This window comes from Dromaius novaehollandiae, chromosome 5 (assembly GCF_036370855.1).
Source record: "Dromaius novaehollandiae isolate bDroNov1 chromosome 5, bDroNov1.hap1, whole genome shotgun sequence".
Lineage (NCBI taxonomy): Eukaryota > Metazoa > Chordata > Aves > Casuariiformes > Dromaiidae > Dromaius > Dromaius novaehollandiae.
In genome coordinates this window covers 54163242-54181834 of record NC_088102.1, presented here as the reverse complement: position 1 = coordinate 54181834, position 18593 = coordinate 54163242, and the positions used below count along the sequence as shown (strand labels likewise).

The 18593-nt window shown below is 39.8% G+C and overlaps 1 protein-coding gene across 4 annotated transcripts in view; it reads right to left on the bottom strand.

Annotated features, from left to right (window-relative positions):
• Positions 1–18593, bottom strand: part of NELL1 (neural EGFL like 1) — a 294281-nt gene that overhangs the window by 21103 nt on the left and 254585 nt on the right. For 2 of the 4 annotated variants that reach the window (XM_064512849.1, XM_064512851.1), the window contains exon 16: positions 15–155. The exons of 1 other annotated variant lie outside the window; for it this stretch is intronic. In XM_064512849.1, coding sequence (XP_064368919.1) covers positions 15–155 — 141 coding nt within the window. The remainder of the gene's footprint in view (positions 1–14; positions 156–18593) is intronic. One more of the 4 variants, XM_064512850.1, reaches the window with a different exon arrangement.

The following is an 18593-nucleotide window of genomic DNA, read 5'->3' as shown; positions in this document are numbered from 1 at the left end:
TGATCATTGCTTACCAACACAGGACTCCCCGGCAAGAGAATAGCTTCCATTGTCATGGAAACCGCTTCTGCACTCACAGTGGTACCACCCTGGGAGGTTAACACAGCGTGAATGGTTGTGACACTCAATGATCCCCTCTGCACACTCATCAATATCTGCCTCAGAGAAAAACACAAGCCAGCCAGGAAATTAATTTCCTTTGACACCAATGTTTTCTTTCTTTCTTTTTTTTTTTTTTTAAAGTCTTCCTTTAATATATGGATCATGGTTTATTACGGTTCCAAACAACAGACACTAACATGATTGACATAACAACAGTAAAAAAGAACAATACTATATCATGGAGTTTGAAACATGCAAGACATTTGTTCACACCATGATTTGCTTAAAATGTAAAGTAAACATGCAGATTTTTTGTTCTTTTTGTTTTTTTTCTTTTTAACTCAGAAGTTAAATTTGTCTGCGCATATAAAGCATGGCACAGCACCTTCTCAACTGAAAAGGCAACTTCAGCAATATTCCTGCTTTCCAAACTGCATGTCCCAAGACATCCCAGAAAGAAAGACAATTTTCTTCAGGACTCCTGTTTATAGTGTTCGCCAGTGATACTTTGCAGCTATCTGGCACTTAGTAAGTTCAGAGCATTTAACAAACATTAATTAACCTTTTTTTGTAATTAATTTTTTCATGCCGTTTACATGATCAAAATAAGTACCTAGTAAACATGTAATAGCGTGTAACAAAGAGACAAGGCAGTCTACGTTTCAGCTGCAATAATACATTTACCTGGGAAAAAAATGAGGCAATTGACAACATCCTGGTAAGGCTGTAGCAGTGGAAAGGTACAGCAAGTTGAATACCCTGCTGAGTTTTAATGAATGCGCTGTTTTTAGGAAGGAATTTTGAAAATGTCCTTAACATGGTTAATAGAGACCTCATTATTGCTAGTAACCTTGGTTAATCACGACTGGCACCTGGCTGTTTCTCCCCTTTGAGCATTTTTCCAGCACATTTTGTAGGACTGTAATTAAAATTAGCAAATTAATTATATGTTAACCTTGCGGTAATTTAGGAAGCCATTACGTTTCTATTCCTCTGTTTAGCTCAAACTATATTTTTATCTTGGACAGTCTTCAGCCCAGCTATGGGTACCCTATCAATTAAAATGAATCTCAAATTCTCCACAAATATTAGATGTTTTCACCCACTGAGATTTCTTCTTGACAAACAACACACTTAAAATACGAATAAAATTGTGTACACTGAACACACAAGGTTTGAGAAATTAGGTTATCTGCATTTAGATCTGCTAGCATCTAGGTTCAAATTTCTCATGCTTAGATCCTGACGCCAGACTGAGTTAAGGTTATTAAACAAACACAGAGCATGGCTTTTATCTCAATTTATAAAATACATAAGCCAATATGGTTTCATTGACTGCAGTGGACTCATGTTCACATATGTTGAAATTGATTTGAATATCTTCTTTAATACAACTCCATTTTATAACATCTTAAAAGCAACATCATAGAAAAGTTCAATTTTTCCTCATTTAAGCAACAATATTTATTCTTGTGAAAATACAGCTGAGAAATCTAAACAAAAGCCTTTTTCTCAGTTTTGTGCTCACGCTCCCTCAAGAATGAAGTTATCTGCATAACAGGGTTATAACCACTATTTATTTCTAGCTTTATTCAGCTTCCATCTAACAATAAAGTCAAATTGTTTATGCTTTAAAATCTGTCACTGCTGCCACCTTTCCTGTACTTTATATTTCGTAGAAGCTAATTTTAGCGTTAAAACACTGCACAAATCTAGCTGTCCATCAATGATGAGTGCTGCTTGCAAACTCAGACACCTTCAATTCATTACAGCAAATGGAGTTTACAACCATGTCATGGCTGATGGAACAAGTGTAATCCTATTTGGAAAGTGAACGACTTTGCTATTGCAGGTCAATTGCCAACGACGACGACTCCTGGCTTTCGTTTCTTCCTCAGTGTCGAAGCTCAGAACGCTCCGGTTTCAAGATTGCTTCCTTGGGTCAGTCCTGTACTTGGCCTCTTTCCACTCAATTTTACATTTTTAATTTACAAAATCAATAGAGTTTTCCTACAGATCATTTCTAAAGTTGAGCCCTTTTGAAAGCATACTTGATTTGGGCACAGGGTATAGGATACTAATAGGATGGTAGATTCCTTCTCCAAGAGCCTGCCTGCCAAGATACCAAAACTGAGCAGTGGTGGGAACTTCCGAAGGAAGGAAGAAGAGCATCAGTGTGTGAGTCTCTGCAGATGATGTCAGAAAAGTAGAATTAAACATGCAATTATTTCTGGACTAGATGACTTTCTTATGGCAGCATCTATCTATAGCTTTTGTCCACTGACTTGCAGGGGGACAAAAAATAATTTCTCAAACAAGCAGAACCGGGGAGAGAGGGACACATATTCAGGTATACAGGTTCTTTCTTTACTTCCTTTATCTCCTTAAAGCACTCACACTTGCAATAGCACTGCCTTACTCAAGCCAGGGGAGGGGAGGTGGGAAGAGGAAGAGCCGTGCTGGTCAGTTTGAGAAAACCTGCCATTAAAGCTACCGTGGACTCCAGAAGCAGCTATTAAAAACCTTTCCAGCTCTGCTCCTGGCTGCTACCTCTCCTCTCCCAGAGCTATTTCAGCTAACGGGAGGTGCCCTGCTCCTCCTCTTGCAGGCTGAACCCCAAACTCCACCTGGCCTTTCCCTGTGCATCTGTGCATGTGTGTGTGTGTCTGCACGTGGGCTAAGAAAGGTCTGGGGTGATGGTGGGAAGAGGAGAATGGGCGAGTGCCCTTTTCCCTGCTACTGCAGAAGCAATCTTTAATCTTTAGCAAGCTTCCATCTTTAGCTGGACCGTGTAATACAACATGTGTGATGAGCAGTATAAGCAAAGGAAACCATTCGCAGCTTTCCCAGTTGTCTAATACATTGCAGTTGCCTATTCCCATGCTTAAAATGATGTGCATGAAGACAAAAAGGGAGAAAAATGTCATGATTAGGTCTGTAAGCTTCTCCTGTTATCCTGTACATTATTTTTAGCATATAGATAAACATATGTCTAAAGGTATAGGAAAATATTATGGATTTGTTTTAGAAATACAGAATGATTTAAGATACTCCTAATAAAAAGAAGCAACTGTAAACGACAGCTTTATAAAAAGGTGCATCATATACCACGACGTTACTTAGTTCACCTAACAGATCTTTTCCATCTCGACATACTATGGCTTTTGAAAACCCTTTTTTTGAGGAACATTTCTGTGGAAGGTGTTGCTACGTTTAATGACCAGATCAGGGGAGTAGTCTGGCAATTCACTGTTCCGTATCTTTGCTTTTCTATCTTTAGATCCTTGCACTTGTATTTACAAACTTACCTTAGGATGGATATCTTTTTATCAACGTCCGGTTTGAGGTTTTGCTATAGAACTTGAATTATATGTGCACTGCATTTATGTGTCACGAGTCCGTGAGTGCGTGTGTGTGTGCTGGTGCTTTTTTCATTAAGATAAGCTAAGTTGAAATGAAAGCCTGTACCTGTTACTTTGGAGCAAAAATGGTACTAAAGTTGCAATCACTCCTCACAGCAGCACAAAAAAGCCTGCTCAGAAATTCTGCAGGGACATCGGGAAGCGGCCGGAGGACAGCGCACTGGCAGCATTCCCGTCCCCGAGGCTTCACTGCCCTCACGTGCTCGCCCATGACCCGGGACCCGCCGGCCCCTTCCTGGAGCGGGGGCCTTCGCCTTGTCAGCCTGCACGGCTAAGCCAGGCTCACTCAAGTCAGTAAGTCATTTTCACCGATCCGCTAATTTGTACAGGCTTGCTGTCTACCTGCATTACTAGTCCTATAGCCTAAAACAAACAGAGTGCTTGTGAAAAACAGCCCATTTAATATTTCTTCGGGAACTTAGAATTTCCCATAGCCTTAATTCGTTTCTCTAGTCTTGGTCTACAGATCTGCACTACCCTTGAACTAGTGTAATATTTTTCTTTTCTAACTAATTTAACATACGACATTGCAGCTCTTACCCCCTGTAGAACTATTTTTCCACTGCATTGCATGCTTTTACCCCGCTCAGTTATTTAACTGTCATTAGTACAGAATTGTTAATGGATCTGGCAACGCTCCATAATAATGGCTTTGCAAAAGCTCAAAAGTGGCACATTTTTGCATTGTAGAATAAAGGCACCAGTTGGTTTTGAATAAGCTCTTGCAGGATGCTAATCCTGTCCTTTAAGGACAGGTCTGTAATTTTTACTTTTACCATCCCAGCTTCTTGCATTATTCATAAAGGTATTTATGCAGACAAGATAAATAGGATAATTTACCTCAAAAATGAAACACAATGGTGTTTCACTCAGTGAAAAAGTGAAATTAAAATAATTCAATCTTTTCTAATGCTTCATCATATTTAAGTCACCGTGTGACAATACTGAAAGAAAACTGTTCAATGTCACATAATAGCTAGCAATCTACAGTTTCAATGAGACAGAAGGGCTTTTATAAGAAAAGTGTCTGTTCATCAGACTCCTACAGTATGCTTCTCTGTGCAAAAAAAATATAAGATCCTGATCTTTAGCTCTTCGCGGATCATGATACCTATAAGCAGGAAAGGTGTGTGCTAACATGAAACAATCAGACAGGTCTCCAGCTTCCCGAATTAAAATCGCACCCTGACAGTTAACTCTGTTGGTTCCAGAGAAGTATTACAGCTTTGTTTTCCACCGTAAGGGGTTTCTTCAACATAAAAACACCAGAAGCCTTTACCCAGCCAGTCCTACTTAAGACACCGCCTCGTCTCGTCTCCTTCGACTTTCACACAAGCCTCACTTCCCGGAGACGAAGATTGCAGGGAAGGAGTGTCAGTGTCAGCGCTATGCAAACAGCATCCCTGCCGCAGAGCAGTCATTCGACTACTTCAAATAAACCCTGTAAGCAAAGACAACTGCTTTGGATGAGAAGAGACAAAAAAAAGTCTCTCTCTCTCGAAAGAAATCTCCCAAATGTCTACCGTTATGCCGAATTAACTTGATGTAAAGCTTATCTGATGTAAGCATAATTCATAAAAGAAATAATAAAAAGTTTTACATAAACTCATAAAGGCTGAATTTTATTCTTTAATATTAACTCTTATGCTGGCTTTAACATTGCTCTATAGTCATCAAGAAGGAGCTGCATTTATTTTTTTAAATACATGCAATAGAATGCAGAAGTACATTGTCAATGGCCATCCCTAAAGTCTGCTAGTTTTGCCCAGTTTAAAGTAGGAAATTCTATGATACTCTGACATTGTCACAGGTTTACAACCCAATACCAATGATACTGAGGTAAAGCATTTTAGTTATTAAGCAAATGCTAACTTCAAAAAAACAGATAAAACTATAATTTAGTTACATTTGTAACTAAACATGGCTGTCACTTGAACTCATGTGACCAGTTCATACTTAAGACCATAGAGATATTAAAAATCAAAAAGGACAGAAAAGACATCTATCTGAGCCCTAACCATTGACATTTTTAATAATTGATTGTCTTTTAGCTTTAAATGTCTCAAGCGATAAAGATACCACTTCTCTCTGACAGAGACCAGTAGAAGACTTTGGAATAGTCATTCAAGAAATTTTTCCTTGAAGTTTAGCCTCTCTTTTAATTATCTTCATTTTAACTCATTTAGGAGATTTTGAGCAAACAATCAGCGCCAAACAGCATGTTCCTATCTCCTCAGCAGTCAAAACTGTTTTCAAAGACTGATTTTAATTGCGTTACACTTCTATTGGCCTTTGCAGCTCCTTCTCTGGCAGGAATAGTTTTGCCTGAATAAATGGTACAGGCTAAGGTCCATTTTACCACGTTGGGGACACAGCAGGAAACTATAAAACTTCAATTTGTTGAGATTGTTCATGAACATGAGTTGCATTCACTACCAAACCCAGGCAACCGTTGAATGGCACTAAGTAGCTTGCAGGGATGAAAGGTGTGCCCACCACTCATTATAATTAAAGAACATCTGTAGTGTGCTTTATTGTATAATTCTAGATTGCTGTTATCAAGATTTTTAATAATCTGAAACATGCAAATTTAACATGATGAGTTTAATGAGGAAAAATTGAATTAAATTGGTATCACAGTAACACAGACTGGTGGTACCAGCAATTTTTAAGATTAATTCTTTTAATATATGACATTTAATTTACTGAAATTCATTTTTAATAAATATTCCAAGCTGATGTCTTTATCGGTTTGGTGCACCTCTCTCTCACACCCTCGTATTAGTCTATTTGTATGCTAAATATGCAGCACACTTGGAGTCTGCAACCTAAAGGTCCTGGATGATCCAAATAAATGTCAGTTCACAACACTGTAGCTGAAACAGAGTTTTTGATTCTCATAAATAAAGATTGCCAGACTGCTCCATGGAAAGCGTGGCAGGAATACATTAGGTAGGGCGAAGAACTATTTCATATTTAGTGTTGCATTTGTGTTCCTGTTGCAAACAATATTTTAATTAGCACTCTGCAAGCCAGAAACAAACCGACTGACTTCACAACTGATAGGTTGCTCACTCCAAAGAAAGCTGCTAAAGTAAACTGGATACAGGCTGCAAACCGGTTCATCAGAGTTACGAAAGATGAATCTGGTCTCTTACAAAACAGGACAGTGACAAACAGCTTTCTCTACCCAAAGCACCAGTTGTCTGCAAGACAGTGCATTGCACACACAAATTGTTCAAATGGCACTAGCTCTGCATACAAAAGCTTCATTTATGAGCCTTAGCATTATTGTCCAATGCTAGCAGACTACTTCATGCACAGTCTTTAGGTATAATACATAACCAATATATCACTCCATCTAGCACTTGAAATGCTAAAGTTCAACATCAGAGAGTCAAGAAATAGCCTATTATCTTATCTAATATACCCAGTGACAGAAGAAATGCTCCCTATCATATATTCTTTGGTGATTTGCTTCATCCAGTTTTAAAATGACTCCCATGATGAGTCCTCCTCCACTTCATTGGGAAAACTACATTGCAGCCCAATAGCCTGCACTGTTAGGAAGTTCTCTTGATTAGTTTGAGTCCTTCCATAATCGAATATGGTTCAGACAAAATAACACTTGTCAAAACAATTTCACCGCTAACAGGAGGCAGCCGCTGATGAGAAAATGATAAAAAGCCTATTTTCTCCTCTGTGGCTAGCGGGTGGGGGCGGGTGTCAGCCATTCTCCTTAAAATCCCTGTGCGTACCACTGTGCCAAAGGGCACAAGAAGCAAAGCCAAATTGCCAGTTTAGATTAAAATAGTGTACACGCCTTATAGCACCCCTGAGAGTTTAATAATAATGGGAAATATTCTCAATTAGTTTTTTTTTTAAATCTTGAAATGATTAACAGCTTCAGAAAAGCATTTTCATTCATACAGTAATAAACCTTCCCAAGGAAGCAAATCCCCAAACAAGCAGTATAAAAAGAGCTCTTGAAATCGCAAGCGGAATAATGTAAAGCTCTCTGCATCCTTAATTAGGGAACAAAACGGCTCAGGAAGTGCTGATCAATACAGCGCAAATGATAAATATGCATACTTTGGGGGAACGTAAGAACACAGCTCCCTGAGGAGGGTGAAACTTGCTGTGGGTCTCCCAGGCACCGCCCTGGAGCCCGGCTGTTCTCATCCAAGGGAAGGTCTCTGCGCACCTGGGAATTTGCATGTTTGTTTCTGACAACAGGGAGGATACACGGAAAGACCCTCTGAGTTATAAAAGAACAAAATATTGAGAGGCCTGTTTAAGAAGAGAGAGCAAAACTCTTACATCACGGAGCCTATCCGCTTTGTGTTCATAACGCAAGTACGAGCCTTTCTCCTCCATCTTTGCTTTGCTTGAACTTTCACCAGTCCCACCACTCTCCCCCGTGCTGTTAACCTTTCCCAGGTTCCCAGCTCCATTACTCCGTGTGCACAATCATAGAAAGCAGTTGTTGTGATTTCCCATGCACAATCCACTAAGTATATTGAGAAGCATTAAAAAAGTTTGTTTTTTTTTTCCTTTTGCCAAGTCAGGAGGATTGAAATGGGCTTTCGTGGTTAACTTTGACAGCACTGTATTTCATTGGACTAAGTAAACAGAGTCAACACGTCATAAAAAATCAAGTAAATTTGGCTAACCAAGCACAACAGTCCAACTACCCCACCGAAACATTCAGAACGAAGGCTGGGCTGAAGGTGATCAGCGACTGCCCTATGCTTCCTCAGTAATCAGTGAGCTGAGACAGAGACTGGCAAAGGGCAATACTGGCAGCTTTGCATCTTTTATTTTTTCACCAATTTGAATTCCTGCTAAACTCATTTGTTGTATATGCTATTATACCTTTAAAAATTGTGAACATATATATGGACTTCAATCAAGCTAAAAAAAAATTCCCCCATAGAAAATTTGTGGTTTTCACTATGAAAACCAAATTTGAAAATCCTGAAACTCTTCTTCAAATGAACTTTTCATTTTTCATGCAGTTCTTAATATAACTAGAGAGAATAAAGTATACCAACAAGTATGAAAGCTCAGTGCTGCATCCAGTAAAATCTTCCAAGTGAAAAGCTCAACAAATATTCAGGGTTAAAAACTGAAGTCGTTATTGTTACCTTTCTTTTTAAATCCTGCAATGGGTATTTCCAAATAAATAAAAAGTGACTGTTTCCTGAGCTTAAAATGTGCACTTTGAAAGCACACCCTCTCTTTCATTTTTTAATTACAGACTGAATTTTTAACTTCACTAAGCCATTAGCTGCAGACTTTGATCAGACCCCAGTTTTCCCAGACTGAGTGCTGCTTCAGACATCAATAATTCCAATTAAAACAAGCCCGAGATATGACTACATCATTTCTCTAAGCAATTAAAAATGTGCAACTGAAGTGAGTGGAAAATCCTGAAAGAAAAGCCAAGGGACTCATCAAATGTTAATAATAATAATAAATACATTGGACTTATATACCGTCTTTCATCCAGTGATCTCAAAACATTTCCTACGCGTTATGTTATATTACAATACTTTGTAAGGAAGGTAAAAATGTAACAAAACTTTGTTTACTTGATTATCTAAAATGGTTTTGATGATTCAGGATGAAGATACAGTCCCCAGTGTTTACTGCATGAACTAGCCCTCCACTCATTAAAAACCCCATTTATCCAGATTAGTTTTCCGCCCCCCATTTTACTGAATTAACTAAGTTTTATTATATGTAAGTTGAACATAATTGCTTTTTAAGAGCATTCCCAAAGTTAGGAGTTTCTCACAACATCTGATTTTATTTGAACACCACAGTAAAATTTACTCCTTTAAAATGTACTAACCTACACTACACTCTGCAAAAACTTATCTGCAAAAGCTGGCACATAAAACTAGGTTTTTTTGTACTAGAAGAATAATTCTGAACTTTGTAGAACTCAAACGGCTACATGATCTAAATATCAGTGTTGGGGGGAGATGCTGGTCCAAAGAGTCAATGAAGGTAGTGAACTGAGTAAACTGAGGTTTAAAAGCAACAGCTCCCTAAGATTTAATACTGGGGCTGTCATTGCCTCCAAGTTTTATTTTGACAAATCATTTCACTTCTCTGCATTTGTTTCCTTAGATGAAAAATATTTTTGATACTTCAGCAGTTCTTCAGATAGTATGTAGAATAATGAACGAACATACGGAATATTATTATACTACAAAGTGTGTGTGTGCGTGCGTGTGTGTGTATATATATATGTATAAAAAAATACATTTGTAAAGAGTCTCTGTTTCAGAGAGTTTTTATTATGAGTCCAATGAATTTGATCTATGGCACACAGCACACCAGAATATCAAGAATCCAAAATAAGTGAGCTCCTCTGAAAAAAGCTGACATATACATATTCATGTGTTTATGAGGAAGAGACTAAGTCCTTCTGAGAAAAAGATCACTAAAAATGGAGCACATAGACTGCCCCGTAAGTATTTTTCCTAATTACACCGGATACTTCTCTTCCCGCACAAGGACCATATCACCTTTCTATGAAGATGAAAGTCTCCAACAGGCAGGTTAGATGCAGATCAAAAACTGGGTGTGGTAAGCTGCTCTGGATAATACAAAGGCTGCGATTCACGTCATGAACAAAGGCAACTATAGTGTTGCTGTGGCCATGAAGGTCAGAGGATACGAGCGAGAAAAGCTTTGTGGGGGAAGGTGGTACAGCAGTACAAAAATATTCAGCTTTTCAGAGCAGAAAATATGACCTACGTGAACAAATAGTAATAAGGAAGGAAATCACTCTTAAGCCCACATGAAACCATCCAGTATGTCACGGCCTGTGAGGTATACATTATTTGACAGTCAGTAGAAAAAAACGCTCGTTACCTGACAGTGACTTAGGCCAAGGGTTGCCCTAAAATAGAGGAATCCCAAAGCACAAATACTAGTAAAGTGTGTCACATGTGATTGTCAAGGAACCTGGGGTCACCAAAGGAGAATATAAAATATCGGGCTTGCTGAGACAAGCATATATAACTTGGGAAATATAGTGGGGGAAAAGACAAATTGTGAGATTTACATTTCATTTGGACCTTAACCTGTGTCAGCTCGCAAATCCTACAGGCTATATTGTAATTTATTAATTACAGTATGCACATGTCTTCATTACTTACACTTCAGATACATATGATGCTCTTCCCAAATTAATCAGTTTTTTATACTGAAGTCGTCTTTTATTTTCTTTAGTATGAAGTCAAAATATATATACATATTTAATGAGAGGTCATTTATTATGCTCCTTGGGACACTTTCTTGGTAAAATTACCTTGGTTTTCACTCAGTGAAAATTCAATTTCTGGCCTCACAGATTTTCAGTGATCAAAATAATTATAGTTCAAACAGCATCACAGCCTGAATACAGCTGTTTGAGAAATGCATCCAAACATACACCTAAATTATAATCAGATCCAATATGTTCACTTCAACTGGTGATAAAAAGTTACCACCATTAAGATGGGGTCTTCGTTTCGTTTAAAGCAGTGATGCGCACCAATCGCTTAACAAGAAGCTCCAACAGAGTCATCCTGCTGAGGTGGCAGAGCACCACGACAGGGCAAAGGGGAAAGCTACTAGCAGATGAGAAGGAACTGGAATAATCAGAGAATATTTACAGTCTTTTTCCATTTCAGCCAGCTCTGTCTCTCTAAACTGTAGCTAAGAAAGAAGCAGCACTGCTGAGCAAACACCTTTAAATCGGAAATTCTTTACTCCAGAAAAGACTGTATGTATTTCATTAGTGTAGCTCAGCTTTCATCTTACGGAATTATAAATAAATGGGCTGAGGGTGAAATCACCAACTGCTAGCTGAGAAAGACTGGCAGCCTCGCCTGTTCCAAAGCAGAGACGTCTGCTGTGCAGAGCCACCGCGGGTGAGTCAGCGCCGGTGGGGGACACATTCAGGGTAAGGGCAGGATGTCACCGGCACTCAGGGGTGGCACTCCAGTCTTTTCCCTATTGCATGACAATTTTAGAAGGAGCTCACAGAAGCCTAATTAACCAAATTGACAATTCTCTCTTCTTCTTCAGTTACTTTGATTTTGGCCTTACAATGAAGCAGTTGCATACACAGTTCACTATCGCTTTCCTCTTACTGACATTTTCTCCTCAGAAAAAGGTGAAGATACAACTAAGAGTCAGTTACTGCACTACAGTGCCAGCTGGTTTAACCATCAGACACTGAATGGTACACATTGCTCTTTTTTCTTTTTTTTGGGGAAAAAAAAAAGCTTAGAGCAAAATGGCATTATCTTGTTGTCTTCTATTTACAGCAGAAAAAACTCTGTTCCTAATTTTTAAAAATAATTTCTAAAGGTCTGAGTTCCAACAGGTGACAATCAACTTGCTTCTCATCCTGTACAACTCAAGTAAGCTACAGGGGCCTAATTATATCCTACATTCACACAATAATCTTCACTCCCACAAAAGGGAGAGAAAACCCTTCAAGCAAAAACACCGTAAGGGAGATTCATCTCACCTGGCTTTAGATGCCTAGAAAATAGGCATCTTTATTAGAGGTAGTTATCTGGTCCTCATTTATCATCAGTGGAGAATTAGGTGCTTTTCGGGCACACTTTATCTAACACCCATCTTAGATGTCTACTTTGGAAGATGCATCATGCCTTAGAAACCTATTCCTTTCTGCTGACTATAAAAGGTTAGCTGACTACCTCAAATGGAGGCACTCGTAACAGCCCCCATTAAAGCTAGGTAAGACAAATTCTATTTCACTTGGCTATGGGCATAATCTACATGAAAAGGAATCAGTGACAACTATGCTGCAGGGAGCTGTAAATTTAAGTTATGCATCAGAATCACAGAATAATTCAGGCTGGAAGGCCCTCAGGAGGTCGCCAGTCCAACCTGCTGCTCACAGCAGGGCCAGCTGTGAGATCAGACCAGGCCCAGGCAGGTCTTGAAAACCTCCAAGGGTGGGGAGTGTGCAACCATCTCTGGGCAACCTGTGCCACTGCTTTTTCCCCATGGGGAAGAAGTTGGGACCTCTCTTGTTTCGGTTTGTGTCTGTTGTTGTTTGTCTTCTCATCACGCACCACTGCAAAAACCCTGGCTCGAGCTTCTTGGTAGCCTCCCTGTAGGTATGGGGGGCTGCTGTTAGGTCCCCCCGAAGCTGGGTCTTCCTTCTGCAGGCTGGACAAGCCCGGCTCCCTCAGCCTCCCCTCGCAGGGAAAGTGCTCCAGCCCCGACCATCCCGGTGGCCCTCTGCTGATCTTGTGCCAGTTATCGATGTCTTTCTTGTACTGGGGGGCCCAAAACAGGACACAGTTTTGCAGATGCAGTCTAACGAGTGCCAAGTAAGGGAGATAATCGCTGCCATTAATCTTCTGGCTGCGTTCCTGTTAGTGCAGCCCAGGACTGAGAAACTCCTCCTTTGGTGGCTGCTCTGGCTGCCTGTGATGCTGGTTGTCTCCTCCTGATCGATTTGCTCCAGGCAGCTGTCTACTCCCTGGCCACTGCAGGTATTTTAAAAGCCTGTTTCATGCTTCCTTTGCTTTTCCCTCTGCTTGTTGCTCTGCAGACACTAGCCTCTTGTTTAGCTGCGCCCTCTTGAGCCATCATGTTGTGAGCTGTCAGCTGATGCACTTCTTTTGTGCTGGCAGCAATAATAACCTTAATAGCCTGCCGCAGCTAGGAGGAAGGGCTCCACAGTACTGGTGGGAGGTCATTTGCTCAGCAAGCTGGGGATGAATGAGAAGAGCTCTTCTTCAGGGAGGCACTGTTTGCCTGGCTTACAGGCGAGTAAGCTACTGGGGCTGTTTTGGCTTCCTTAATGCTCCACTGGGAGACACTGGATTGAGGAAGCAGTATGAAAGATAGGAAAACAGTGCTTCTAACGATGCTTTAAGGGAGATATATTTTACAACAAGCCCTTGCCTGCTTTTTATTGTTCATTTATCCATTTTTATATCTTCCTGTTTTCTTTTTCTGTCCTCTTTTTCTTTTTCTGGTATAGAATAATAAATTCAGGTGAAAGTACAAAGAAAAGTGAAAAAAGCTGCCAATCCCAGAGCAAGGGAGGATTCCAGGCGCACTGTTCAATGCATCATTTCCCTTTTTTTTGAACATGCTTTGGGGTCTTGCCCTAGGTCGGGCGTTTGGTTGCTCTGACTGCTCCAGAAGAGTATACCTACCCTCTCACGGCCACACACCTACACATGCTCTGCTGGCAAATGCATGAACAAACTGTCTTCCCGCTTGCACATGCCAGTGATCGTTCACCCCTAATTTGAATTCTCCTTTTTAAAAGATCTCTGCAACAGAGTTTTTCCAGCACTAGTACTCAGAGAACATAGTCCTATTTTAATATAAATTTCTCCGTTTCTGAGGTGGGACGAGAATCTTCCCAACTGCTTTAATACCTTTCATATTTTATAACCTTTCTCATCAAAGTTTAAATTTTTATCTTCATTAATATTGCTGTAAATCAAAAGTGCCCCTTTTTAAGTTGGTAGAATTATACCAAAGACATAATGAGATAAGAATTGGGCTTCCTGTGAAGAACTGAATATTTATGTGTTTATTTTTCAGGTTAACTGTGACTCTTAATTTATAGATCATACAAATTTTTCAGCATTTGCTTCCTTTCAAAGCCATTAAAAATTGTAGACAGTATACAGAGAAATCCTGTTACCAATCACTGAAATGTAGCCAGCCCTGGAGCAATCTACAGCAGCTATTTCATGGCACATAGTTATGCAGGCAATGACAAAGAACAGGTAGACTTGACCACAGACTGTAGATCTACCTTGTGAAATACAATTTTCCAAAGAGGAATTTGTCAAGACCCCATCCCCAGCTGTGTCAATGCCACAGATCATATTGTAGTTAAAAATGTTGAGCTTTACATCTCAAATCTGTTGTGCTTTCACCTTAGCATAGTAACTGTTGAAGTGTTGTGTCCCCTAATGCAATTGCCATTATGAGGAGCATATACAGGGCCATGCTTAAACTTCATGCACTTCACTTCCAGGAAGGAGACGCAATACCACAGATTCACTCCCTTCCCAACATTTGATGTCATTTAAAAAAAAAAAGTCCAGAAAGGAAAACTTAGTTCTGAACGAAACTTCCATCTTGTTTACTACATCAAAGCGTGTCCTGATTGTTGCAAAGGAGCAGCTTGGCACCTAGATCAAAGTGTCTCCTGCCTGTGTTGAGCTGGAACTGAAGTGTCAAACTATTTCACCGCAACACTAATACGAAATGCTTTGATGGGGGGGAAAAGCACTTCAGTCATAACCAAGTTGCTACCACTAATGTTTTAGAAATCGATCACATCTACTGTAATTTCACATTACGACACGTCACTGGAAGGAACCCATATCAGTTCATTACTGTTACTGACACGTTATCAAGCAGGATAGAAATGAAATATTAAAGCAATATTTTGGAATGTAGACATTTCCCGTGGAAGGCATATTTGGAGCTTCAATCAAAGAACATTGTGTAAAAGACCAAGGACAGTGCTACAGACCATCATTTAGATACCTTCTTTGATTAAAATAGAATTAAGGGACATGAATTTCCTGAGCTGAACATCAACATGTGCAAGAAGTGTATAAAGAATCAGCCTGGAGCCTGTCCCCAGATATATCCACAGGAACAACTTCACAGGACTTTCTCCCACCCTTGGAGAAACAGTGGCTCCAAATGTTAACATCAAATTACATATGACCTCCTTCCAAAATCTGTACTTATAAAAGCTTACCAAAAAATGTAGCGCCCCAACTGCACCACTGGGGAGTGGAGACCTGCCTCTTGGGGGAGTCTACAGCTACCAGCGCACAGCGCGGTTCCTGCACCCAGGGTGAGGGCGCACGTCATTCCCCGCGTGCCAGGACTTCTTCCCGGCCCTTCCCAGCTCCGTTAGGCAATCGGCTTTCCCATCGGCGCTCGTGGATAGGGCACATCTTCAATTACAGAGGGATACACAAAGGGAAGTGGAAACCTTCATTCACCTGGCCAGGGGTCAGCATCACATCCCTAGGGAGATCGGTTACTGAGTATGTTCAGCTAAATACCTCTGCAATCTCATTTATGTGTGTGCAAAATATTAGAAAGACAATTTCAGGCACCACATTAACACTCCTGAAAATTCAATTAAAAATAAATCCAGTGTTGTAATAATTCTCGTAATTTTTTACTACTGGTTTATAATTCCAAAACAAGGACTATAACCAAAGGAGAGTATAACACGTTACTGTTTTAGCTCTACAGAGGACATAAGTCTGACACTGCTGAGAACCACAGATAATGCTTCCAGGTTTTGTCATTTCCAGGAAAACTGAAAACATTTTCATGTGCAATTAACCAGTTGGATCGCTCAGCCTCACATTCATTACCTTTCTTGTTATTTACAATCCTCCTCATTATTTGTCTACCCTAATCTTGCTGGCATGAGAATACCATCCATTTTTCTTTTAATTTTAAAAGTCCCCTTCAGCTCCACAGATCTATAAAATTATACCTTGTTGAACAGTATAATGGTATTATTTTGTCTTTTTCTCCACTACTGCGTGGTTTATCTCTAAAGCTTGTGGGTTTTATTGATTTACGATTGCCTAACAATGACTGTAATGATAATTTGGGACTATTTACTGGTAAGCATTAGCAAGAGGACACCACAACAGTTGTCAGTTTCAATAATTCCTTGCAAATGTACCTGAAAAGTATCAGAAAATATCCAATCCATATTCTGTAGCCCTTGTTATCAAAATGCTGTTCTCTCCCAAATTAAAAACTTTATCAAATTGTATATTTGATCATGGAATTTTGAAATGTCATTAGAAATTTTATGAGAATTTTAAAGTCATACTTTTATTGTTTGATATTACTACAGGACACAGTATGCAGTCCTGCTGCTGCTGATATACAGTATTTTAATTCATTTAATCTTTTAAGATAATTTGGGCAGCTGCTACTTGGCACTGTTCCAATTTGTACTATAATTACATGGCTTGATACTAACATATATGCTATCACTGGCAAACCATGAAAAAACAACAATAAAATATGGTACATTACACAAATGGAACAGCAATGCTAAAAATGACATTTTAAGATTCTCACTCCCAAAGTATTTCCAAAAATGTTTTTTAAAATTCACAAAGCAAAATATTTCAAAGCATACCAAAACTTAATTTTAGGCATATCAACATTTTCTGCAAAAGCAAATTCCAAATTTTCAGTTGCATCAACATTTTGAGTTAAGTCATACATCCAACATATTATATGTACTTGTTGTGATATATGCTTCACAGATAGAGAGAAATGAGCCTGGAGAAATGAGGGAAGCACCTGCAGTCACTTAAGTTAGTGGACTAGTCAGGAACCAAATCTATAGTCTATGAATTTATTCCCTGACAGTAGACACTAAATTACAACCCTACATGCAGCAACACTTTATAAACGTGACAGTTTGGATACCAGTTACTATTTAATATGGAATTTTAAACTGTATTAAGCAGCCTGAACAAAATTTGCCATACAGCAAAGATGGTACAATTTCATTAGGTGGAAGACAGAAAGAGTAATTTTCATTCCCACTATTTCATACTAAATGAAGTGTCGTATCTTTTCTAGATGTAAATTATTTCCTAATTACCCTATAATTAGGCCATATGACACTTTCTCTGGGTAACAGAAGTTCTTTTGGGTGCACCTCTTTGGCCCTTCAATCTTTCGAGAAGCAAAGATGGTGGCAAAGTGGCCAGAGAAAGAAAGCAGAAAAAAATGAGAGCAAAGGTGATGTTACAAGAAGTACATACGGAATGATGCCTCATGTTACAAAGAAATAATAAAGGAAAAGATGCCTCCTTTGAAATGAGTCTAATCCTAAAACTTTTTGAAGAGTGCTACCTAGCTGACAATAATTTACCTATTTTCTAGTTCTATAGCACTGTCCAGTGCCGCCTTTCACAGATGCAGTCTGATTTTAGCAACTGATTAATTATTAATTAGACAATATTATATCAGCCCAGCACCATACTGTTTGCCTACCCAGGGAACAAAGGGAACAAGCGGACTTGAATGCTCCAGCCCTCACTCCTGCTGATCCGCCTACAAGGAAAGAAGGACGCTCCAAGGAAAGAAGGAACATCTTACGCAGTCCTCCCCCATCCCCACAGGCTTCTGCCAGCCCTGAAGAAAGAAAAAGGGGAAGCATTACAGAGCCTGAGTCCTGCTGCTGGTTGTGCCACTGACTCCCTGGGTTATGACGGACATGCAAGTTACTGGCACCTGTGTCCCCAAGACAGTCTGGGGCTGGGGAGAGGCAGACCCAGAGAGCAAACAGGAACGTTGCTCTCAGTCCTCAGGCATCACGTCACAGACAGGGAGAGAAGGACAGAGAGAGAAACGTGGACACACAACAGGCTCTGGATAAACCAGTTATTGCTACTGGAGGCCAGAAGAGTGCCCTAAGCACATTTGTAGGGAGCTATGTTCATGTTTATTTTCCAGGGCAAATTAACGTTCTTTGGTTTCTACAGTGTGGAACAGCACCATCAGGGGCTGTTACAAGGGACACTACTGCAGACTTTTTAATACGCTTTCCTCCTGGGAAGGAAGAGAGATGTCTGCAATACCTCAAGCACAGAGAAGAACTATCCTAACTTAAATCATTGAGATTAAAAACACCCCTGTCCCAATGCTCTTGTCATGACGCCACTCTGCAGAAGAACGTACGCCCACAAACAGAAATCCTCTGCCAAATATCTCTGACCAAAAGCAGCAGCTACTGTTGGGTCAAGGGCACATCATGCCAAACACCCAACCTCAGGGCCATATTTTTGGAGTGCTCCGGGTTAGTAAGCTGGGTCTCAAAAAAGCTTATTTTATAGATTTAATTACAGTTTTGGCATGAAGTAAGTACAGGGCTACTCATCTCTGACATGACAGATCAGATACATACAGAAGTAGAACTTACAGCCTCTATGACTTTTTACTTGTGAAAAATGATGCGTCTGTAGATGTCTATTTACAGCATTGGAT